This window comes from Heterodontus francisci, chromosome 1 (genome assembly GCF_036365525.1).
Source record: "Heterodontus francisci isolate sHetFra1 chromosome 1, sHetFra1.hap1, whole genome shotgun sequence".
NCBI classification, from domain to species: Eukaryota; Metazoa; Chordata; class Chondrichthyes; order Heterodontiformes; family Heterodontidae; genus Heterodontus; species Heterodontus francisci.
Window position 1 is genome coordinate 55077924 of NC_090371.1, and position 26774 is coordinate 55104697.

Genomic DNA, 26774 nt, shown 5'->3' on the forward strand with positions numbered 1-26774 from the left:
ACCCCATCACCTTTGTTTTCACTGACTTACTCTGGTTCCCCAACACCTCAAATTTAAAATTATCCTCATGATCAATCTTCCATGTCATTGCCCCTCCCTATATCTCGAACCACCAGCCCAACCAACCCTCCACGAATGCTGCATTTCTCCAACTCTTGCCACTTATGCATCCAGTCCCTTCGCCCCACCTTGTGTCCATGCCTTCAGCAATGTAGGCCATATATTCTGGAATTCCCTCCCTAAACCTCTCCACCTCCCTCAAGACACTCCGTAAAACCTACCCATTTGACCAAGCTTTTACTTAACCCTCCTAAAAACTCCTTCTTTGGCTCAGCGTCCATTTTTCTCTGATTATAATTATGTGAGTGTCAAGCAACACATTTCTATATTATTGATATATTTTAACAAAGGGATTAATTATTACTATGATAGAAACTCTAAGTGAAAATAAATACTGGATCGTGAGGTACTTCAAAGTAACTTGTTCTCCTTTAGGCCACATTTTATCCTTGTAGAAAGTGATTTTTCCCATGGATTTAGACCCACAATAAAATGAAAAATGATAGCATTAAATTGGCTTCTATTTTGTTAGCTTTCTGCTTGCTCTGTTCTCCAGTCAATCAAAATTGAGCTTTGTTAAGAAATGCACTGAAATCATTCTGCTGCAAACGGCATAACAGGAGTGAGAAAGAACGTAACAGGCTGGCGTTTACGCCTTCCTTATAACAGTTAGACCTGGATTCTCCTTAGACAGGATATCGCAGGATGTGCAATGGCGTGGTTTGGTATGTTTAATTTTGCAACAAAAATCTAGACGAGAAGGCATTTGTAACTCTTGAGTGTTGAGAAATAACTTCTTTGTGAATTTGACACGAGAGGATGAATCACCTGTAGAAAAGCAGCACCTGGAGTGTGATTTATTGGTTCTATTTTGTCCCGGGATTGGTAGAATGCTATGTGTTGTTTTGAGTATGTCAGAAATACATGGAGAATTCAAAGGTCACAAAGTTGTGATTCAACAGGAGGCAGCAGAAACATTAGGTGCTAAGTCAGTGTCAAGAATTTTACTTAAAAATTGAGAAACCTAGACCAGGACCCATAGTACAGTATACCAACCAAGTTGAGATGAGCAAGAAGGAACCCAAAGTGACCTAAGTTTCCTGATTGATGAAAAGCATTGAAATGCATGAGCTACACTGGCACTATGTTTGGAAAACCTATATCAGCAAGTCAAATTGCAGGGAATAGTTGATACGAGTTTGGGTTTTAAAGTTCCAAGTTTTGTATAACCCTTAGTGTGGTTTGTCTAGTAGTGTATGTGTGAGAGGGGCGATTTTTTTTTCACTGGAAGTAGTTTTGAGGGTGTGGTAAAATTTGGATTGCAGAAGAACAGAAACAATAACAGCTCTACAATATGGATATAGTTCTTCAAACACTGAGGATTACCAGTGTCAGGTAAAGAACATAAAGCACACCTGAAACACAAGGTTATAAAAATGGCACATTTATTGCTACAGAACTGTCATGTACATGACTGCTTGGAATAACTACTGATGATAAACAGGTAATGGCCTACATCGAGCTGGCCTTTGAATACTCCAGCAAACAATCTGTTCGGACATTTCTACAAATCTGAAAAACACCAAAAAAACATGAAAAGTTGAGGCACTCGAGCCACACAAATGGGAAAAAGGTGAAATAGGTTTTTTCTTCACTGCTGCAGCTTTGTGTAGTCGCGACATCATGCGACTTACAACTAAAACGCTACCATACAGTTCATCTCAGTAACACATGGTAAAATAACATCTTTTAAATAGTAAAATAAAGTAACAAACTTTTACTCAGAATGATTCCAAAAATCTACAAAGAGAAATATTCAGAATCCGAGAATTTTTTTTTCAAGATCCATGGTATAAAAGGATTGCTCCTGCGAAAAATAAGCCAAATATATTTTTTCTTTAAATTTAGCTTTTATAGGGTGTACTACAGTCTATTTCATAGCAAAAAGAGCACTAGACAAAAGAAGCTTTATAACAAAAAGCCAGGCACTGATACATGGTAATTCTCTGCTTTTCTCTTCACTTAATTGCATCACAAGTACAAGAATGAAAAAGGCCACAGTTCATATTCTCACCATTACATATGTCTATAATACTTGAAATGAGCATGGTAAACCAGCACTGCACAAGATGAATAAGAGTCCATGAGAAAAATGTCTGTAAAAGTGGGCTCATAAAAGCCTTGGTGCCCCATTTTATTGGAATTACATCTTTTTTTTAAAATTTTACCTATATATTTTTCCAGTCAGCTATAATTGGCTAATGTTTGTGCTTGTTCATACCAAATGCTAAATCATTTCTGGAGAGTGTTCACTTTTTTAAGAATTAAAAAAAACTTGCCTGATACAAAAAAAAATTACAAAAGGAAAATAAAACAAAAACTAAACAAAATTAAAAAAAAAAAATCGGAAGACTGGATAAATTTACAAATTGCATCACTGGTTCAATTGACAGTAAATAGGCGTTAGTGTTAATTACAGCTACATTGAAGACAATGGGTACTGATGGGTGAGCAGTTAGATTCAGTTTATGAACTGTTATAGACAGGGATGTGGATCCATTAATAATTTTAATTTAATAAGATCTTTAATTTCTACTTAGTTGATGTTATGCTGACTTTTTTAATAACAATTAAAATGTTACAACTCTTTTGCATGTGTCTAACAAAATACTGCTTCAGATGATAACACAGGTAATACATGCCCAACTAAAACATAAGTATTATATATGATCAGTCATAAGTTGGCAATATCATTTTTGTGTCACCCATTCAAACAAAAGTGCCTCTAAATAATGGCTAGGTCTAATAAAATTCCTTTATATTGTCACACATCATCAATGATGCCACAATATCTCTGAAGTGCTATGTTTTTTTAGAACTCATTCTATTCAAGATCTTAAACAACAAAGAGATTTCCTATCCTTCCCTGAACAAATTTGAAAATTGGACCTCTGGATGCAAACAGCTCTCCCCTTAAACATATGCTCAAAGTAAGCTACACTATCTTTTTAAATTCTGCCTTAACTTCCCCCAATCTATAATTACTCATTATCTCAAGACAAAAGGAATGTTGTTACAGTGTAACTAGAAATATATACTGAAATGAAATTTCTATTTCCAGGCCATTTTTAGATACACAAAGCAGCTCAGCTGACATCACAAAAAATTAATGCATGACTACATATGTTGTATGGCTTTAGCCGTTTTGTTCCTGTCAGATTCTTCTTTAAATGATGAGAATCCATTCTGAGTTTGAAATAATCATCTCATTACCTCCTCTACTTAAAATATAAACCACACCAACTCCGATCATCTTTGACACCCAATGCAGTCAAGAGACGGAAGGAGAAACCTACTGGAAGACATTTTTTCGACATGAAGATGTTACATTATCAGTAAGAGTCCATACCATTTCAAATGTGAAAATTCCTAAGGGGTTAATCATTGTGACTAAAGCTGGAATCATATCTCAACTGGTTCGCTGTACTCAGTGTTGTTGCACCTTTCACTAACCTGACTGCAGTTGGACAGACATCTTAGCCTTGTAGGCATACCACACTTACCTTACATAGTTTAATTGTGTAGCTCTTCACACTACAGCAGTTAGCCCTTAACTAGTCAACTTCCATTCATTTGTACCCAATGTACTTTAGGAACATAGGATAGAACATAATAACAAGAGCAGGCCATTCAGATATGCGAGTCACTCAATTAGATCATGACTGACCTGTATCTTAACTCCATTTACTTTCCTTGGTTCCATATCCCTTATTACTCCTACCTTACAAAAATCTATAAATCTTCAGTTTTATTTACCATTATACTTCTTAAATAAGCAGCGGCTAAAAGAGTAACAACATTTCAGTTCTCATCAAAAGTTTAGATTATTGCCTTCTTGAATTGATGTTGGATTGTCAGAGGCACTGTGCTTTTTCTATAAGAGCAGCACATTAGAAAGTAACACCTTTCAGCTTTACTTCAGCCAATTGACTTTGTTCCTTTCCAATTCACAGCTTTAAAAATAAATCAAATGTTTTCTTGATCCACCTCCATGCATTTAAAAGTTTCATGAACTGCCCATCAAAGTACTGGAACCTTGTACACTCACAAATGTAATCATTATCAACAATATTCCAACAGCACAGAGTGAATTAGATAAAAACATTTAGTAGGTAATAAATTGTAAATACCTTATTTTGTTCCTTTTTTTTTGAAATATGTTTCCAGAAATATATGTGTGCTTGTAAAATTCCGTGACAATGCTACTTGAAATTTTACTATCTCATTTAAACTTGAGACACTTTTTAAACCACAGGGATTCCATTGTATTTCTTTTTAAAAGCAAAAAAAAAACCTCATGACATATTCAAAAAACACAATGACTTTTAAGTCTACATGTAAAAATATAACTTTTAGCTCTTACACAAAGAATTCAAACACAGCTGCAAAATTTGCCTGTCGCTGCATATAACACACAAAGTTTTGCAATTTTTTTTTTTAAGTGATGGTTAATTACCAACAGGGAGAGGAGATGGACCATTTTCTCTTCCTTTTTGTTGTTGCCTTTTTATACCAAAGCATGACTTTCTTCTGAAACTCTGCTTGGGGCAGAGGACATATCACTGGCAGGAATGTTTCAAGTCTACACGAAGTGTAAGTAGTACAGGCTCCCAATAGATCGGTAAGCTTTACACTAGGAGAATTTTCAGGTCACGCACATACACTAAAATTCCAGTGCTGTGTTTTTTAAAAAAAAAAGATTTTAAGAGCATAAACCACCCCCGCCCTCCAAACTAGTGTATGCGCTCCGTGTACAAGAATGTAAACAAAAAAAAATGACCAATAATGACCTTTTGCCCAACTCCAACATTAATGCTTACTTTTATCATGTTTAATATAACAAAATCTATATTATGATTATTGGTGGGATTTTTAAAAAACTATATACAATATATGAAACCCCTTTTATGTTGATAGTCGCTATGATTTTTCCAAGCTTCACCTCATGCATAAACTAATGCTGGTCAGCGTTCTTCACAAATAATGCACACTTTCTCGTTCGTTATTGCTAAGTTCTTTAAAGAAACACTAGAAAACTAACAAGTTCTTTGAAGCCGCTTTTGTTTTAATTTGCTCAGGCTTCTAGACCTTGCTGCTCTTGTCAATATCGCAAGCTGCATATCCACTATCGATAATCATCGCTGCTTTTTTTGTCTCTAATCTACTACAGTACTTTTTGTTGAGAAAAAAAAAACAAAGAGAACCTTAAGTATTAAATGCTTTAAAATATTTTAGCAGGCAGTGTTACTATAATTGCTTTCGGCACTGATCGATGAAATGGTTACATTTTAATCCGTTGTGTTGTGGACAGTTTCCTTTCCCTCAGCACTTGGTGCATGGAAACATGCTTCGTTTCTGGGACCAGGCGCACTGCCAAGTTCAAGCATTCCATGATGAGTTTTTTTTCAGCATGTTCAGATTTCCATGCGGTATGTGCAATGGGTAGAAAGAGTGCTCTGATGTCTGGCTGTTTTTGACTATATGATTTATATGTATTTAACAGTGGCCTGAGCTCTCCCCCAGATTCCCGCTACAGTAGAATCCGGATAAGCGCATACCTGAGCCAAGGGTAAAAATCTCCCATGTTTCATTCCCATCCATTCTCACTATGTAGAAGTTCTGATCCAAGGACTCATTGGGATTCAGTTGCATTGAATCCCTTCTTTAATTATGGTTTAATAAATGGAACATGCTTTCCATGGAACCATGATCAATACCACAACAATCTCTACATTCGTGACTTTAACCCATTGAGCACAGAAGGATTTCTGCTGCTTTCAAAATACAAACTGTTCTTTTGTGTGGGAACAGAAAATGCAATTTTCTGTAAATTCCTTATGTCATAAGGGGAAACTTGGGAAGAAAATATAAAGGTGCAATATTTTACTGGAAAAGTAGGTTGGTGCATTAACAACAGACTATTGTCCTACATGGTGAGATGCTGATTGCAGCCTTGTTCATTAGGAAAGGGCGGGCTAAGAAACCCCTTGCATGGGGGGAGTGGATAGGTGAGTCTCCCCACTTTTGTTCCTGCACATCTCAAAGTGACAGCTTACAAATTAGCACTGGCAGAGATCTGACAGCAAGATGCCTGCATGCCCTCAGCGCAAGGAATGGAACACTGTGTATTGGAAGAGAAGGCAAAATTAATGGGGAACTAAAAACAAATAGGGAATGTAATGATTCTGACACTATCTCTCAATGCGCTGTACGTCTGGAATAAAGTTGTTGTATTTTAATGGAGAAATATTACAGCAGTGCTCAAAGGGTTAAAAGACCTGTTTCAGGAAAAATCTACGGTTTCGTAGCCTAGTTCCTCACAGATACACTATTTGATGGAAAATAAGACTCTTTTCAACTAACAGCAGACTGGCTATAATGCCAGGCTCATGCAGCTGGCATTTACTGAATATAAACGCCAGTACTGATCTTTGCACCAACAGTCTAGATAGATCCAAACTTCAAAGCCACTAATGAACCTGTACCATCTTAATGAGGGAGAATGTCTTGGTACAAGTTTACTGTACATTTCCCAGAGCTTTAAAATCCAGCCAGTACAGAACTTGGACCACTAAGTTGTTACCTTTTTTCATGTCCGGACCCATACCGGTAGCCATGCTAGATGAGATCTGGTTTGGATTCTGATGTTCCTGCCGATGGAAACCTGAATAATGAATTACTCACATCACAAGACCTGTTTAAGGTCACTCTGGAGCAACCCAAAATGACTTAATTCCCTAGTCGGTACTAAAATCTGCCCATCAAGAAGATGACAGACAGAGAAGTTCACGGTAAATTGTGTTAGCTTCTAGAATTTCCAACCAACACAGTATTTAACTTAGACTAGGAATCATTGGAAGGGTAAATTATACCTTTAGCACTTCAATCACAGAGGTTCTAACATTTCTGCTTTAAAATAAACTGATTTGCCTCAACAGGGACTGGATAAAAAGGAAAATTTTCTAGGTCTATCATTTTTTTATATATATAACATCCTCACAGAGAAAATGCAACTTGTGCAACAACTGTGCACTGAGATGGTCAGCATGTGTGCGTAAATGTGCAGCTCTTGTTTGTTTTAAATGAGCATTTTGCTTTTATAACCTAACTTTCTTTATACGTAGAAGTAAGCTGCTACTTCACGTTACATTGCATAAATATATCTGCAGTAAACCTGCCTAAAGCACTTGTTTTCACTACTCCTGACATGCATAGAACTAAGCTGACTCTTCAGATTGATCATAGGCAAACCTCTGCGCAGAACTATATTACCATCCAGGTTTAGTACAAATGCTTAAAAACCTATGTGGAAAGCTTCTGTAACCAGAACACTGACAATAAATCAAAGGGTGAATTGCAGGTTTTCTTCTGTTCCTCATCCAGGAGCATAAGTCACACCAGTCATATGGAGTAGATTTAAAAAAAACTATTATATATACACACCATACACATACAATATTAGATATCATGGTAAAAATGGAATGCAAATGGATACTTCTGCCGTTATAATATTTTGTATATATTATAGTGGGAACCTCCATTTACAGTTACTTCAGGGTTCCCATATACTTATTGATAACTGACTGTTATGATGTTCTCCACTTGCTATGTTTTCATCCTTCCAATTTTTCCCCTTGTCTCCTAAATGTCAACTCAATTCTGGGGCATAGTTTGATGGGCACCGGCTACCTCACTGAAGCAGTGAGCACAGCTAACGAATTTCAGCCGGTCATTTTACGATGAGGAAGATCACAGTCAAGTCTAACTGCCACCCACGTGGATTTTTCTGCACAATTCACTGGCTAGTGATCAGGAATGAGAATATTGATCGACTTGCCCCTCCTCCAATCTAGGAGCATGAAGGCTAATTGTCGCACCCATACCATCGCCCTGGTCGAGATCAGCTAACTGAGCAAAGACCGCAGATTGAGCTTGGAGTCATTCTTGGTCTCCAGGTCTCCGTTCCACTGAACAGTCCATTTACCCACCGATCCATTGAGGTAAGTCTCCCCTTACTACCTTATTCACAGAAACAACAATGCCACCCTCCAAAAGGAACACACTTAATTTAGGAACAGTGCCATTATGAATTTTGTACCCCAAACTACTCATTTTTGCCTGATTCCACACAGCAGCCATGCTGACCACTGTCATAATATCACATTTAAATTCAAAAAGTTTTCATGTTGATATTTGATTTTAGTTTCCAATATAAACAAATCTTACAAAAAGGCAGAGGGTGTGACCTATTTTCCATCAAATACTATATAACTGCAGGAAAATGACAGGAATTAAAAATCACAAAAAAAAAACACAGGCATCGCAATATAGATATGGATTACATCACCAACAGGCCCATTATTCCATCCGTTACTCCCATGCAGACAAAGGAATGGCTAAGCAGTCATCACCTAAGTTACCATTCGGACAGTTGCTGGTTTTTGTGAATACTGGATGTAGACGGGCAGCAAAGCTTCACTCTCTCCAGAGAACAAACACTAGCTGACTAGAACACCAACAAAACAAAATAATGTTAAATTGTATTTTTTTCCTTTTTTTTTTATCAGAAGTACACTTTTCATTATTGCAAGGTTACGATTTCAAATAAATATTTTTTTCAACCTACAAATTGATTTTTTTTTTAATTTTATTTTTTTACAGAAGTTCAGGCACAAATGCATTTTCCACAGTGTGGAGAAGATTGCCATTCAGTCTCTAGGCTGTACATTAACAGCTTGCAACATACTGCTCAACATTCTGAATGATATGTTTAGAGTTTGTCCCCCAAGTTGTACTTTGCTTGTTGGGAATGCAGTATTCTCTTTTTCCTCGCTCTTTCTCTCTCGTCTGTGATTCATTTTCGTGACTGCTTTTAATGTGTCTCCATTTTACAAAAAAAGGGGATTGGGCAGAGTGTTTACATTGTTGTAAGATAATACAGTTGTCAAGGAAATGGTCTCTCACTTATTTTTGTTGATCTGGCACCATGGGCCTATAAAAAAGAAAGAAGATTAATCAATAATATATACATTTTACATTTTACTTCTTACTTCATTTTGCCTCTCACCTGAGGGTGGTGACTCATAACTCTAGTACTTGCCCAATTATCCATTCTTCACATGAGTGTTGGCAGCCTAAATAACTTTTGTGGGCATCATGGCTGAACCCCATCCTATCTTAACTCAATGCCCGTACACACACTGATTTTCAAGTAAGGGAAAGGGACAGTAAATTGGATAACAATCAGTAAGAACTGTGGTTATGATTCCCCACTCTGTAGCTTAAGACACTAAGACCAATTATAACAAAACCACCACCGTCACAGTGAACAGACTAGTTTGGCACAAACCATGGTCCCCCATGGTACTATGTTTTCACTCTCTTACATACATCACTTCCTTATGTCATGGCTGTGACTTAAATATTTAGTTCTATATGGATCATTTATTTTTAAAATCTTTAGATCTTTCTTCATCTCTCTCTCAACAAGAGGACAGCAAATGACCTCTTCCTAATGTTTTGAAATCAGTTTTTCATGTAGCTCATATGGGAAAAACAGTCACAAGAGTTTTGTTCTTTTTATTTGAAAGCTCAGAATTCTGTGTTTTTAAAAAAGACTGAGAAAAAGGATTTGCTGTGAACATTGAATGCTGAAACTTGGGGCTGAATTTTACCCTTGTCGGACGGGAGGCGTCCACTGACTGAAAAGTCAGGCGCGATCCTGCCCCCGCCGGGCCTAGAGAATCAGTCCAGATTTTACAGTGGGCTTAGGCGGGACTTCCACCGCATTGAGGCAGGAAGTCCCGCCTAATGGAACTGCCAGCCAATCAGTGGACCAGCAGCTCTTAGTCCCAATGGTGCCACCGGGAGTGGTGGCCACTGATGGGACTGCAACCCAGCTTCCACAAGAAGAGGAAGGATGGCCCCGATTCGAAGATGAGTTTTTGGGTAGGTGATCGATCGGGTCCCAGCAAAACAAGGTGGGGTTGATTGGGCGGACGGGGGAGCGTGCTGGGCGTTGGGGTGGTTGGGTGCCTGACCAGGAGGGCCCCACCAAGGCCGTCAGAAAGCTGCCTGCTTTTGTCAGGCGGCATTTCTCAGGCCTGGGCTGCCCGACCGGCCAAGGGTAAAATCCCCGTGGCAGCGGGCGGAGGCCCTTAAGTGGCTGTTAACTGGCCACTCAAGGGCCTTGATTGGCCTGGGGCGGGTGGGCCGGTCTCCGCTGCCGCCGCCCCGTGTAAAGTGGCAACAGAAGCGGGAGTGGGTAGGGAAGGGGCCCCCAAGCCCCGAGCCTCCCACTCCATTTTATGCTTTTATCTAAAATTCTGGCCTTGGTGTTTGAACTGAGCGTGACAGACTGCAAGGCACCTGTTGCAAACAACAAGAAGGGAAATGACAGGTCACATGACTTGATTGTTCGAGTTTCAGTTTCATTGTTGCATTGTGCAGACCAATAAGCTGGGCAGGCACGAGGCAGAACAATTGGCTGAGACCTGTTTTTTTGCAGACCAGATAAAAGACGGCTCCGTAAAAATGAAGGCTTGTCTCTCTTGTAAGAAGAAATTCTACATTTGAGATGGTGGCTATGGTCTACCTGGAGAGAGCAAAAAGACCCCTGGAGAGGAAAAGACCCAGGAAATGTGGAGTTGCTGCTCTCCTTGGAGGAAGGCTGCTTTGCTGAGGGGAAGCCCTGCATTTTAAAAGGTAGCAGATTCCTATTGCCTCCAGTCTCTGAAAAGTCTCTGCCTCAGGAGTGATTCCTGTTGGTTCTTATGTTTTGGGAGATCCTGAAAGCTCAAGAAAGCTTCTATTGCTAGACTGCTATTTCAAAACTCATGCAGACCTGTTGCTACACCCTTTGCTGAAAGATCTGTGTGATGCCTGCTGCAGCCGAAGTGCCATGAACGCCTACCCATCATAGACTATTCATTAACCTCGCTTGGAGAGACTTCAAGTGGCATCTGACTATTTGACTCTGGGATACCTCACTGACCTGGAAATATCCTACCAGAAGTTACAACTCAGTTTTTTTTTATTCCTAAGAAACAGTTGTAATCTGAAAACATCCTTTTAAAACCGGTTAACTTTTTTTTTGAATGTATGTGTGTGTGCATGATGGTTAGGAAGAATAAGAAGTTTTAAAATAATCTTTTCACATATAAAGTTATCTCAGTATTGTTTAAGACTTGGTTTATTAATAAATAGTTAATTTTGTTGTTGTTTAAAGAAACCTGATGCGGTGTGCTTTATTCTAGGGGGACAAACAGAGTGCTTAATTTGGCTATTTTCCAGTAAGTGGGAAACTTTACTTATATGCTGTGACCTGTGGAGTAGTGGGACTGAATTAATAGTGCATTACTCCCGCCTTAGTCGTAACAACACCAATACAGACATGCTTCGGTAACACCCTACAGTTCAAAAGTATACAGGAGTGCCCAGGGAGACAGCAGCTTGCTCGCCTATTCTTCATCCCTTTCTTCCTGAGGAAGGCACCTCACTTCTGTGCAATTTCCCCGGGTGACGACTAAGACTTGAGCCTTGTTATGTTGGGGTGGATCTGTGCTTCCACTACTGCACCAGTATTCTGTGAAACCACCCCACTGAATTAAACAACATATTCAACACAGAACTGACTTCCAATCGCCTGCTTTGGGCTGTATTTTACCAGCGTTCCAACATAACTGTATACATTGTATTTTGTTCTAGACAGGTGACTAATATGTTGCATTCCACCACAAACTGAAACTGCCTTATGAGGTTATATATAAAAGAAAAATCAGTGCTCCAATTGTAATCATTAGGAATTTTAATCTTCTGGCAATGACTGGGATAGCAGGAACTATTTGTATTTAAGTATTTGTATGAAAGTACTTCAAGAATTATTTTAAGCAGCAGGTGAGGAAACTCACAAAGGAGGAGGACCTGACTATGAAGGATGAAGGAAAAAAGTTGAAGTGAGGGAGCACTTGCACTTCAGTGATTATAAAGTTGTTAATTTCAAGATGAAATGAAAATGGAACAACTAATCAAAACTATTAAGAAAGTGGATCCCAAGAGAGAAAACTTTTAGGGGATACAGTGGTGTATGAGCATTATAAAATGGGAAGAACTATTTCTAGAGAAGGCCTGAGAGGAAAACTTGGAGTGTCTTTCAGCATATTTTAAAGGAATAGGTTTAGCACCAAACGTGGATGCAAAGGAAGGCATTAGTGAAAATGAATGGTTGTATAAAATTTTGAAGTGTACGGGATGGGAGAAAAATGGGGGTCAGACAATTAATTAACAAATGTTCCCACATATTTTCTGATAGATGTAAAAATTGAGTATTTACAAAGAAGGATGTATATACTGTGTAATCTGTTATATTTGAGTGAATTTTTAATATATTGGCTACTACCGTTGTTTCACAAAGCAGCTGAAGATAGTATGATTTCAATTACCTCTTTTCACATTGGGCCCATTTGGTTGGATGTGTCTCCCATATTCGGGTGGACTCCTGCAAGGGAGAGTGGCGGTGGATCTGTTGACACTTTTTCCTCCTCTCTTCTTTTCAGACAAGCTGCTTTAGGATTCAGGTTCCTCTCTTCATGAGAAAGAAAATGTTCAAAGTAACCATAATATACTTAAAAAGGAAAATTTGCAGGGCATGGGAAAAGAGAATGGGAGTGGGACTGATTGGATAGCTTTTTCAGATGGGCTGAATGGCCTCCTTCTGTACTCTATGATTTGCTCTTTGCGTTAAATGGAGATAGAATTGGGTTATTCCATTTCTCCAAGGTTTTTGCCAATCTTCTGCCAAAGTTACGGTGGGACATCAGAAGAACCCCTGCAAAAATTCTATTCCTCATCCAACCCTTAAAAATTAATTTGTCTAAAATTCAGCAAAGATTTCAAGGGTGGCATAATTTACAGGGTTTAAAATCTGGGATTTGAGGAAACTAAAACTCATAGGCTAGGCTATAATAAAAACAGAAAGTGCTGGAAATACTCAGTAGGTCTGCTAGCATCTGTGGAGTGTTACGAGTGTTTCCAATTTTTGGCAAATTTTGAGAATTTGTGTTTTAAAACGGAAAAAGGATTCCACAGATGCTGGAACTTTGGATATTTTTTCTTAAAAAGGTCACCAGAAGGTTTGAACTGTAAACAGTTACTGGAAGGCACCTGTTTTCAAATAACCCAGCAGGGGTTGTTTTTGACTTGGGGAAATGTTTACCAAGAAGTGATAAGCCAAGATTTATGGTTGTCAGGAGGCTTGCTTTCTGGAAAGTTTTAGTTTCAATTTGAACTGTTGAAAAGGACATCTGGTGTGTTTTCCTGCCAGAAGGAGGAGAAGACAGCTCATCTCTCGCTCTTGAAAAGAAACCCTTTATTTCCAATGTTTCAGATTGCTATTTCCTGCTATATTTGAAGAAACCCTGCCTGCTTGAAAAATCCTTTGTACATTGAATGTGTGGAAACTGAAACCCTGTTGCTGCCTTCCTACTTGTAAGACCTATTTGGAGCCACTGTCGCTGCATTTCTTGGAAAGCCTACCCAAACTGATCATCAACATCGCCTGGAAAGAAATGTTCTAGGAAGATCCCAGTGATAATTGTTGACATGCATTTGGGGTGCCTAACCAAAACAAAGGACATATTTCCATACCTTCTTTTCAGCTTAATTTTTTTTCCTTCTATTTCTCTGTAACAGTTGGAAACAAAACCCCTTTTATTTTTTTCCTGGTTAACCAATGTGTATGTACGTGTGTGTGTAAGGGCTAGGATAAATAATGAGCTTTAATATTTCAATTTGTGTGTATGTTTTACTTCATTATTGGTTAAAACTTGGTTTATAATAAAGGGATAATTGTGTTGCTTATTAAAGAAACCTAGTTGGTGCGCTTTATTCTGGGGGAAAGTAGAGTTTATGATTGTTTCAATAAGTGGGAAAATTTAAATATATGTTGTGGCCTGCGGAGAAGTGAGACTAGAATAAACAGTGCAGTCCTCCCGCCTCAATTGTAACAGGAGAGAGAAACAGAGTTAATGTTTCGAGTCGTATATAACTCTTCTGACCTGCTGAGTATTTCCAACACTTTCAGCTTTTATTTCAGATTTCCAGCATCCACAATATTTTGCTTTTATTCCCATAAGCTGGACGACTAATTTACGGTTACTGAATAAGTCAACTTCTATTTTCATTACATGTGACAGCAAGATTTCTAATGGAGTTTTGGAAATAGCACCCATTTCAGCTGTGGCTCAGTTGGTTGCATTCTCACCTCTGAGTCAGAAGGGTATGGGTTCAAGACCAACTTGAGCACATAAATCAAGGTACTATTGGAGTGCTGTACAGTCAGTAGCGCTGTCTTTTGGATGAGGTGTTAAACTGAGGCCCTGTCTGCCCTCTTGGATGGATATAAAATATCCCATGGCACAATTTTGAAGAAGAGCAGGGGAGTTATTACCAGTGCCCTGGCTATTATTATCCCTCATTCAACATCATAAAACATATTATCTGGTCATTGTCACATTCCTGTTTGTGGGAGCTTGCTGTGCACAAATTGGCTACTGTGTTTCTTACATTACAGCAGTGACTACACTTCAAAAGTACTTCAATGGCTGCAAAGCACTTGGGATGTCTTGACGTCGTAAAAAGTGCTATATAAATGCAAGTCTTTCTTGTTCTTTCTTTCATTTATAATTAGATCCATGGGATTTTAGACATTGTATTCTGAAATTCTGTCCATTCTGCTGTGAAATCTGCAAATCAGTAGCCTTGGCCTTCAGATCTGCTGAGCAAACTATTTGTTCAATGCCACCAGAGGGAGCACTATTTACACAGTTACTCCAACTTTACAATATGAGGCAGATGTGTGAAATAACTTATGTTTTTCTTGAAGGCAGTTACTGTGAAGTGGGGAACATGTCAAATGTTCTTATCAGAGCATCTGACCAAATAAAGCCAAATGAAAAACAAACATAATTTACATGATAACTTTAAACACACTATTCAGGTCTGCAATTGTAAAAGCGATGGGAAATGCTTACTACTAATTTTAGTTCTGTATTTTAAAATACAGTGAACTTTACGGAAAACACTAAAGGGAATTATATTGTTGTGATGTACTTTTCCTTATCTAAATGTGACAGGAAATAAAGAGTAGTGGTTAATGGATGTTTTCGGGCTGGAGGAAGATTTGTAGTGGAGTTCCCCAGGGGTCAGTGTTGGGACCCTTGCTTTTCCTGATATATATTAATGATCTAGACCGTGGTGCAGAGGGCACAATTTCAAAGTTTGCAGATGATAAGAAACTTGGAAGCATTGTGAACTGTGAGGAGGATAGTGTAGAACTTCAAAAGGACATAGACAAGTTGGTGGAATGGGCAGACAGATGGCAGATGAAGTTCAATGCAAAGAAATGTGAAGTGATTCATTCTGGTAGGAAGAACATGGAGAGACAATATAGAATAAAGGGTACAACTCTAAAGGGGGTGCAGCAGCAGAGGAACCTAGGTGTATATGTGCATAAGTCATTGAAGGTGGCAGGACAGGTTGAGAGAGCAGTTGATAAAGCATGCAATATCCTGGGCTTTATTAACAGGGACATATAGTACAAGTGCAAGGAGGTTATGTTGAACTTGTATAAGACACTAGTTTGGCCTCAGCTGGAGTATTGCATCCAGTTCTGGGCGCTGCACTTTAGAAAAGATGTGAGGGCATTGGAGCGAGTAGAGAAAAGATTCACAAGAATGGTTCCAGGGATGGGGAACATCACTTATGAAGATAGATTGGAGAAGTTCCTTGGAGAAGAGAAGGCTGAAAGGTGATTTGATAGAGGTATTCAAAATTATGAGAGGTCTGGACAGAGAAACTGTTCCCACTCGTGAAAGAATCGAGAACGAGAGGGCACAGATTTGAAGTATTTGGTAAGAGAAACAAAAGTGACATGAGGAAAAACAGTTTTACTCAGCGAGAGGTTAAGGTCTGGAATGCGCTGCCTGAGAATGTGGTGGAGGCAGGTTCAACTGAAGCATTCAAAAGGGAATTGGACAGTTATATGAAAAGGAATAATGTGCAGGGTTATAGGGAGAAGGCAGGGAAGGAATTGAGGGAATTGCTCTTTCAGAGAGCAAATGCAGACATGATGGGTTGAATGGCCTCCTTCTGCACTGTAACGATTCTGTGATTTAAAAAATGGAAAAACCCTGTTTGCCTCCCAATATGTAGGCTTGTATCTCTTTTTGCCTCCGCTAGATGCAGTTGGAGAATGATGCAAGTTTCTTAAATTTTTTAAAGGACATGTAATCACAGGTAAACTAACAGAAGGGATCAGAATAACTTAGAGTAATTTCAATAATTATTCTACTGCACTTCTATGGGACACTTGAAAAATCGGGGCACCTTTGGTCAAAGGGTGTTAAGAAAATGAATGTGAAATAAGAAAATACCATTTGATCCACTTTACAATCAATCTATTGTGGACCTGTCTAGACCATTTAATCTCTTGATGCATAGGTCCCCCTCCGCAAAAAAACAAAGTTGAGAACATTTATCCATTTTCACACTCCTTGATTCAACTGTATCCACTCTGTCCACTATTGGCTCAGTGGTAGCAGTTTTGCCTCTAAGACAGAAGATCATGAGTTCCAGTTGTATTCCAAAGATTTGAATACATAATTTAGGCCGATGCTTCAGTGCAGCACCGAAGACGTGCTGCTCTGTCAGAAGTGCACTCTTCTTTTTGATGAGATGTTAAATAGTCTGTCCTCTCAGGTGGAAATAAAAGATCCCATAGCACTATTCAAAAAAGAGCAGGGCAGTTATCCTGGTGTCCAGCGCAATATTTATCCTTCAACCAGCATCAGTAAAATAGGTTAAAAGGTCAGCTATCTCATTCCTGTTTGTAGGGCCTTGCTGTGAGCAAATTGGCTGTCATATTTGCCTACATTACAACAGTAATTAGTTCTTGGCTGTGAAGTGCTTTTGGACATCTTGAGTATGTGAAAGGTGGTATATAATACAAGTTCATTCTTTCATTGTAAATATTTCCCTCCCGTCCCAAGAGCAGAGGGCTTTGTGATAGTGGAGTATTCAATCATCTCAGTCTATAAATATATATATATATATATATATTCTTTCTTTTGGGCCTCCTTATCTCGAGAGACAATGGATACGCGCCTGGAGGTGGTCAGTGGTTTGTGAAGCAGCGCCTGGAGTGGCTATAAAGGCCAATTCTGGAGTGACAGGCTCTTCCACAGGTGCTGCAGAGAAATTTGTTTGTCGGGGCTGTTATATATATATATAACTCTGATGCCACCATTCCCAATCAAATATTTGTTAAATTCATTTTTAAGTCAGTGAAATTTAACTGTTTTTGTTGGGAAATCTATTTTGCATTTTCATATTTTGTGTGCCTGGCAAGGAGGAAATAAAGAGATAGGATTAAAAGAGTAGTTGGGCAACAAGACACAGCTGAACAGTTCCGGATCTCTACTGACCTCGGACTTGCTGTTCCAGGCTCAAAATAACAGCAACAGCCTGGTGAAGAATCAAGAGCTTTGTCTGTGGTTTGTCGCTCTTCAGGTGGAGCTGCACCATACGGCCAAGTTCCTTAAATGCTTCATTAATGTCGCGCACACGCAGACGCTCACGAGCATTGTTTGCCATTCTTCTTTCTCGCTCACGCTCAGCCTTCTGCTCAGGAGAAAGATCTTCATCATCATTATTATTGCTGAGAAAACAAAATAAAGAACATTTTGTATAAATAAGTAGAATATGAAATAAAGTTAAACATAGATATGTTCAGCATTTACATTATCAGCACAACAAACTAACATCCTCCTTACTTCATATATCCTAAAGTAAAATCAATATCGTCAAATTGGTTGAAGTTTAAATAAATCTGCATCACAAAATGTTTACAAAATTCTGCACATTTTCAATCTGAATTATAAATTATTTCAAAATAATCAAAGAAACATTAATAAAACTGAAGCTTGCATTTCTGTACTGTACAGATTTTAAGTTATCTAATGGGACTAATTAATTCAATCAAGTAAACATTCTTTATTGCTAAATACCAATTTCAAGAGCCCATCCATATTGTACATGTGGCCCATAATCAAATAAAGGAGGCTGAGCACAACAAAGTGGACCCATAGAATTTTATAATACAAACCCTACACTCAACACTTAACGCTCACTTCATCAAATTCTGGTCAGGAACTGAATGAAGTGATCATTCATTTACTATTATCTAGATCTAGACCTATTTAATATCTTGATATCCTTCTTCTCCTCATCCCCTTTCTTGTCATCTGTAGATTTTGAATCCTGTAGATTCTCATCTGGTTCCTCTTCTGACTTTATCTCTGAGCTGACTGACGACACGCTTTGTCCTTGGAGGCCGCTGGAGAGAGCTGCAAGGGGAGCAAGGTACATGATTAGCACTAATTGTAGGAAATAATTTCTTTCAGCATCATTACTGTAGCACTTTTTATGAATATCCTTGAAAATATTTCAACAAAAAAACAATTCTGCTTATTTGAAACTGCAATGCTCTGGAAGCTTGAAACACATGCACTTACAAAGTATTCAAATTAATGTCAGAAATTCTAGTGTCACAGAGATAAGTCTATCTCCCAGTCAATCATATATGCACAAAAACCTGCATCCTCGGGAAGGATATATTGGCCTTGGAGGGACAGCAGGGCAGTTTCACCAAAATGGCTTAGAGGGTTAAATTATGAGAACATATAAACTTGGCTTGCTTTCCCTGGTGGGGTGATCTGATCAAGATGTTTAAAATGTTGAAGGATTTGATAAGGTAGATTCAAATAAACTATTTCCTATGGTGGGGTAACAAGGAAACTTAAGAATATAAGAACATAAGAAATAGGAGCAGGAGTAGACCATACCCCGCATCGAGCCTTCTCCATCATTCAATATGATCATGGCTGATCCTGGGTTTCAACTTTCCCACCCGCTCACTATATCTCTTGATTCCCTGATAGACCAAAAGTCTGTCTATCTCAGCTTTAAATATATTCAACGATGACACAAGTATATCTTTCCTTAAATATGGAGACCAAGTCTGGGACATAATCTTAAAATTAGAGCTCGGCCATTCAGGAGTGAAATCAGGAAGCATTTTCCCACACAAAGTGTAGTAGAAATCTGGAACTCTCTCCCCCAAAAGGCTGTGAATGCTGGTTCATTTAGAGCTTTCAAGACTGAGATAGATAGATTCTTGTTATGTAAGGGCATGAAAAGGATGTGCAGCAAAAGTGAGTAACTGGGGTTGAGGTGCAGATCATTCCTGATCAAATTGAATGGCAGAGCACACTTGAGGGGCTGAATGGCTTAATACTGCTCCTAATGTTCCTAACTGGCTACTTGCCATTATGTAATTGCGGATGTTCTAGGGAGACAATGTGTTGCTTAGTTTGCAGCCAGAAGTGAAAATAATTCTAAAACAGACGCAGCTTTCTCAATGAAGAAGGCTTGCAAATGATTGATTTGGATTAATGCACATTGTAAGAAGTAACTGACGATTGGCTGGTTGCCTGAAGGACCATGGCCTTTTCAGCAGCTTATCTCCAACTACCAAGGAACATCACTGCAGTCATGTCATATTTTGCTGAAAATCATTTGTAATATACAACAGCATTGCAGTTCTAAAAAAAATGTTCCAAAAATGAATCCTTAACCATTGCACAATTATTTGTAAATGTAGCACTTAGGAGTTATATGAGCTAAATTCCTTATCACTTTGAGTTTTAAGAAACCTCTTGTTTCTCTTACTTTGGTTTTCTATTGCAAAAAATAACTGGACTATGCCTGAGTGGAGTGAAGGCAAACGTGCCATTTCATTGGGAACAGGAAAAAATCCTGTTCTTAAGCTTTTAATTGTAGACTCAAGTTGTGTTTCATAGCAAGTTGATTACATTCTCTAAGGAAGGGTCCAGCAATTGTTTCATAATGTAGAAACAATGATTGAATACATTTTAATCTAAACCTCTTAATTTTTCCAGTTCATTTAACTCAACTTTCCAAACTCAATTTCATATCAAGAATGGCATGTTACATCATCACTTTAAGCTCAAACTCCCCGACAGTCACATGTAATCTGCAATATTGCTTTGTGCCGTGAAAAAAATCAACACAGACCCAAGTCATAATGGCAGTGAGTTTTCTGGTATGCAATTGCTACAAAGACTCCTCTGAACAAAATTATGTGTAACATGGAAGGAAAATCTATGTTCTATGCAAAAGCATACAGAGTATTCAAATCAATCACATGTTTCTGCATGGTTACTAGCTCAGAGTTAGCTCCCAGGCCAAACTAAAGTTGCAACCTCTATTAATATGAGTACAGCTGCTCTGGAATGCACGTGGTTCCTCCTCATCACTAACATCATCTAAGTGTCTCATGAGGAAGAAGACCAAAAATAGTGGGTTTCCACGGGTGGCAGAAAAGCTGAGGTTTCCTTTTTAAAGGCAATAGATATATTTCATACAAGCACGTTTCCACAAAGGCTTTGGACTGATGCTTTAAATAGAAAATCCTTCCTCTGAGAAACGCATTTCTCTTTAATATGACTGTTTGAAATGAGGGGCTGGATTTATAAGCTCGCTGTCAATCTTGTCTGTTTAAATAGCCGGGGCGGGCTACCCACCGCCCCCCCGCTGATCACGTGGAGGGGGTGGGCTGTTCCTCCCCAACAATGGCGTCAGCTGCCCGTGCGCCAGTGATGATGCTCTTTTTAAAGGCTGTCAGCTATGCTGGCTTTTTTAAATATTTAAAGATACATGGCATAAAAGTAAATGAATACATTTATTTTGCCCCTCTCCCACCCCCAATAACAATTCAATTAATATTTTGCTCTTGCTCCCCAAAACACTTACCTTTACCATCTAACCTTCCCCCCAAAACTGCACAAAGTTTAAACTACAACCCTTCCCACCATCCCCTAAACCCATGATGTTACTTTGACCCTGCCTCCCCCCAAACCCGCACTGAGAAACTTACCTCCTCCCCCCTCCCCACCAGTGCTGCGCCTCGTTTTCCCGGATGGGGATCCGAAGTCGCGGGAGTGCCAACCGCCACTCTGAAGATTGCGGTGGGCCCGTAAGCTCCCAGGTAAGTGCATGTTGATTTATTAATTTACTTCATTTGCATATGTTAATTCCAGTCCCATCGCCTAGCGGCGGGGAGTCCGCCATGGTGCCTCACCACCGCCAGGAGGATCGGGCTGGGCTCTGCGGCATCAAGGTCCATGGCGGGCCTCAGCCGGGGCCATCTTCAGGCCCCCCCACCCCCGCCATGGATCCCGACGTTGAGGGCTCCTTAAAATCCATCCGGGGTGTGGAAAGTTGGAAATATGCAAAACCATTGGCAATTAGTGTCAAACGATTACAACATCTGGTACGATCAGTGTTACCACATAAGCAATGTTTAAAATACTTTCTCAAAAGGTTTTTCTACTCTTTCATTCTTTCATGTCACCACTATCTATCGCGGCTATGGCATGCCCACAGTGTACACCTTACGATTTTGTGCTTTATGGAAAATAAGCTTCTGAACTACATCACTGTACATCATAAATGCCGACATAATACAAAATTAACCTCACCGCTATTTAGTTATAGTTTGTGATATAATGTGTAGTCTGCATTTTTACCATCTTACTGACAAGACTTATTGACGCTGAAGCCTAATATTTTAACTGTGAGCAATTATTTTCAACACACTATGATTTGTGGATCTGTAATGGTACTCTTTATTTAAACTGCACTTACGTAATGCCCGACGCTGCCAGTATTTACCTCTGTATGGGTCCTGGGACTGGTTTATGTCAGGAGATGTAGCTGACTGCACTGGAAGCTGTGGAACTGGCACTTGGTTTGACACGATTGGATGGCTGCCTCGGAGCCCAACACCTTCTTCACGATGAGCTCCCACCTAGAATTAGAAACACAAAAACACACATCACTTAGCAGTTGTTGCCACCGAAAATCAAATTACTGAACAGCAATTCAGGTCAATCACTTAAAAAAAGTACAAGCTTCAATACAAGATGTCTTGACCACACAGCTGCTTCATACTGCCAAAGTCAGATTTTTGAAGATTGAAAGATTTCTTTAGATAGATTGGAAACTTGCTGGAATGAAACAGTTGGCAGTTAAAAAATGTTTTGTCCTAATTTACTTCCCTTCTGTGCTGAAGACACTGGAGTACAGTTCCACAGACACCTGGCCTCTTACCAAATGACCATTCCCCAAAAATCAGCAGGTTCTTTCAACTGTGGGCCCACAACAGCTGGGTCCAATAATTTATTTTCCTGATGCTCATGCGCTTTCCATGAAATTAGTGATGAGAAGAGGGAATGGTGGCGAGCTAGTTTTTCCCTCTTTCTCGCCCAAAGACACAGAAGCCAGTTATAGCACTTCACCTGCCATCCTTGCTGAGATAATTTATCAGCACAGACCAGCAAACAAACCTGCTCTATATGGTTTATTACTATACTAGTCAATACATTTATACATTGAGACACCAAGGTACATGTATTTAATATTTCAAAAATAAAGCACAGAGAAAGGCTACAGTTTCTACCAAAATGTCAACTACCATTGAAAATAGCTGAGACATAACAGGTTTAGTGATCTTGACTGCAAGGAAGGTTAATACTGGGCTGAATTTTAATCGCGCACCGTGCTCTGCGGCGGCACACTTCCAACTCGGCGGCCTTCTGACACGCAAGTGCTGCCAAGGAGTCCCGTGATGTTACGTGCAGGGACTCATTTAAATAGAGGGGGTGGAGCAGCCACTCCCGATGACAGACGCCATTCTTAAAGGGCTTTAAGCCCTTAGAATTACTTTTAATTTTTAAAGGAACATTATCCATAAATTTTTATTAATAATTAATAAAGATGTGGAAGCCCTTCCCCAACCCCAACAATGGTTATTTCAATGCCCGATATGACCAACACTTGTCCTTTTTCCTACCCGAACTTTCCCCCCTCCTTCTAACATTTGGCCTCTAACCCCTTCCCACCATTCACATAACCAAATAAATTTGTTTTCCCCGCTCCCCCACCTCTCCTGCCCCGAAAGTTTTATTCCTCCCCACTCCCCACCAGGTTCTCACCTTGGAACTCCGTATGGAGTTCTGAAGGCCGAACGGTGGGCATAAAATCAGCGTGGGATGGCCGCCGCCTGCAGGTAAGTATATTTGCATATAATTATTCTTTATTTGCATATTTAGATGAAGGGCTCGCATCCATGCGGCGGGGGGACCGCACTGAGGTAATATGTGGCAGGCCCTTCTCGACGTCGCGAATCAAGGTGGGCCTCTCGCTGCAGAATATTACTGGCCCTGCACTGCAACCGCCATTATTAAGCATTCACATTATTAAGACCAGAAATAAAAACAGAAAATGCTGGAAATACTCAGCGGGTCTGGCAGCATCTGTGGAGAGACAGTCAATGTTTCAGGTCTGTGACCTTTCATCAGAACTCGAGACATTAACTCTTTTTCTCTCTCCACAGATGCTGCCAGACCTGCTGAAAACATAGGAACAGGAGTAGGCCGTAGAGCCCGTCGAGCCTGCTCCGCCATTCAATTAGATCATGACTGATTAACTACCTCAACGCCACTTTCCCACACGATCCCCATATCCCTTGATGTCTTTAGTATCCAGAAATCTATCGATTTCTGTCTTGAACATGCTCAGTGATTGAGCTTCCACAGCCCTCTGGAGTACAGAATTCCACAGATTCACCTCCCTCTGAGTGAAGAAATTTCTCCTCATCTCAGTCTTAAATGGCCTGCCCCTTATTCTGAGATTATGTCCCCTGATTCTAGGCTCACCAGCCAGGGGAAACATCCTATCTACATCCACCCTGTCACGCCCTGTAAGAATTTTGTAAGTTTCAATGAGATCACCTTTCATTCTTTGAAACTTCGAATACAGGCCCAGTTTCCTCAATCTCTCCTCATAAGACAATCTCACATCCTAGGGATTAGTCTGGTGAACCTCCATTGCACTCCCTCTATGAGAAGTATATCCTTCCTTACATAAGGAGACCAAAACTGTACACAATACTCCAGGTGCAGTCTCACCAAAGCTCTATGCAATTGCTGCAGAGTATTTCCAGCATTTTGTGCTTTTATTTCAGATTTCCAGCATCTGCAGCATCTTGCCTTTTATTAAGACCAGCACAGCGAGGCAGCTATGTTGGGTACTTGGGTAATTAGTATGCAACTTTATGGCCACTGTTATTGTGCAACCCAGATTTATGAGAGACTTCATGGCCCATACCAACTACCAGTTTGCAGTCTACTGCTAAGTTGCATATCCACAAATTACAACAGATATCATGATCCATCTCGGCCTCCTCCTGAAGTCCCCAGCATCACAGATGCCAAACTTCAGCCAATTCGATTCACTCCGCGTGATATCAAGAAACGACTGAAGACACTGGATACTGCAAAAGCTATGGGCCCTGACAATATTCCGGCAATAGTACTGAAGACCTGTGCTCCAGAACTTGCCGCGCCCCTAGCCAAGCTGTTCCAGTACAGCTACAACACTGGCATCTACCCTGCAATGTGGAAAATTGCCCAGGTATGTCCTGTACACAAAAAGTAGGACAAGTCCAACCCGGCCAATTACCGCCCCATCAGCCTACTCTCAACCATCAGTAAAGTGATGGATGGTGTCATCAACAGTGCCATCAAGCGGCACTTGCTTTGCAATACCTGCTCAGTGATGCTCAGCTTGGGTTCCGCCAGGGCCATTCAGCTCCTGACCTCATTACAGCCTTGGTTCAAACATGGACAAAACAGCTGAACTCAAGAGGTGAAGTAAGAGTGACTGCCCTTGACATCAAGGCAGCATTTGACAGAGTATGGCATCAAGGAGCCCTAGCAAAACTGAGGTCAATGGGAATCAGGGAGAAAACCCTCCGCTGGCTGGAGTCATACCTAGCGCAAAGGAAGATGGTTGTGGTTGTTGGAGGTCAATCATCTGAGCTCCAGGACATCACTGCAGGAGTTCCTCAGGGTAGTGTCCTAGGCCCAACCATCTTCAGCTGCTTCATCAATGACCTTCCTTCAATCATAAGGTCAGAAGTGGGGATGTTCGCTGATGATTGCACAATGTTCAGCACCATTCGTAACTCCTCAGATACCGAAGCAGTCCGTGTAGAAATGCAGCAAGACCTGGACAATATCCAGGCTTGGGCTGATAAGTGGCAAGTAACATTCACGCCACACAAGTGCCAGGCAATGACCATCTCCAACAAGACAGAATCTAACCATCTCCCCTTGACATTCAATGGCATTACCATCACTGAATCCCCCACTATCAACATCCTAGGGGCTACCATTGACCAGAAACTGAACTGGAGTAGCCATATAAATATCGTGGCTACAAGAGCAGGTCAGAGGCTAGGAATCCTGAGGCGAGTAACTCACCTCCTGACTCCCCAAAGCCTGTCCACCATCTACAAGGCACACGTCAGGAGTGTGATGGAATACTCTCCACTTGCCTGGATGGATGCAGCTCCAACAACACTCAAGAAGCTCGACATCATCCAGGACAAAGCAGCCCGCTTGATTGGTACCCCATCTACAAACATTCACTCCCTCCACCACCAACGCACAGTGGCAGCAGTGTGTACTATCTACAAGATGCACTGCAGCAATGCACCAAGGCTCCTTAGACAGCACCTTCCAAACCCGCGACCTCTACCAACTAGAAGGACAAGGGCAGCAAATACATGGGAACACCACCACCTGCAAGGTCTCCTCCAAGTCACACACCATCCTGACTTGGAACTGTATCACCGTTCCTTCACTGTCGCTGGGTCAAAATCCTGGAACTCCCTTCCTAACAGCACTGTGTGTATACCTACCCCAAATAGACTGCAGCGGTTCAAGAAGGCAGCTCACCACCACCTTCTCAAGGGCAATTAGGGATGGGCAATAAATGCTGGCATGGCCAGTGACGCCCACATCCCATGAATGAATAAAAAAAACATATTGGAATACCCAGTTCTGGTCCCTTCTCACTTGAATAACTTGCTCAAACCAGTTCATCTTTTTATCCTTATTTTTGTAGGATGATTTTATAACTCCGTTAACTACTGCAATGTATTCAAAAAAAGTGAGTGCTGTTATAAAGTCTATGTCAGCCTGATATTAAAGTATACTTTATTTTAAATGTTATAATGAAATATCCAACTGAGTTGAGTCATGATACTAATCATTGTGACTGTCATGGCAATACCATTTATCTGGATAACCTTAGCTCAGCTAATAATTATGTCACTCTTCGATTAATTCTGCTTCAATTGTCAGCACAGCCATACTTTCATCCAAACTGGGTGGATATTTCCAGTGCTCAACCCACGGACATTTGTTTCAGCCTTCAAGTCTTCTGCAGTGAGTGACGTATCACCTTTTCTTTAAAACATCCCTTAAAATAAAGAATATCCCCTTTAACAATGCGAGCATATTTCATTTCTATCTTTTAGAAACTCATTGTCCTTCCCTGATGGTTTGGTTAGACAAGTGTTTTACCCTGTGTGGTACTGAGAAGTGCAACCAGGAGAGCCACTTGGTTCAATCCCCAGTCTGTGCTGTTTGCTGGTCTTAGATGAAGTA

At 40.1% G+C, this 26774-nt stretch overlaps 1 protein-coding gene across 15 annotated transcripts in view; it reads right to left on the bottom strand.

Moving 5' to 3' along the window:
* Positions 1 to 1488: 1488 nt before the first annotated feature.
* Positions 1489 to 26774, bottom strand: part of LOC137369501 (transcription factor 4-like) — a 648100-nt gene continuing 622814 nt past the window's right edge. For all 15 annotated transcript variants that reach the window (XM_068030798.1, XM_068030777.1, XM_068030816.1 and 12 more), the window contains 5 exons: positions 21931 to 22066; positions 18371 to 18521; positions 17601 to 17833; positions 12561 to 12703; positions 1489 to 9112 (listed from right to left, as the gene is read on the bottom strand). In XM_068030798.1, coding sequence (XP_067886899.1) covers positions 12567 to 12703; positions 17601 to 17833; positions 18371 to 18521; positions 21931 to 22066 — 657 coding nt within the window. In that variant the 3' untranslated portion in view covers positions 1489 to 9112; positions 12561 to 12566. The remainder of the gene's footprint in view (positions 9113 to 12560; positions 12704 to 17600; positions 17834 to 18370; positions 18522 to 21930; positions 22067 to 26774) is intronic.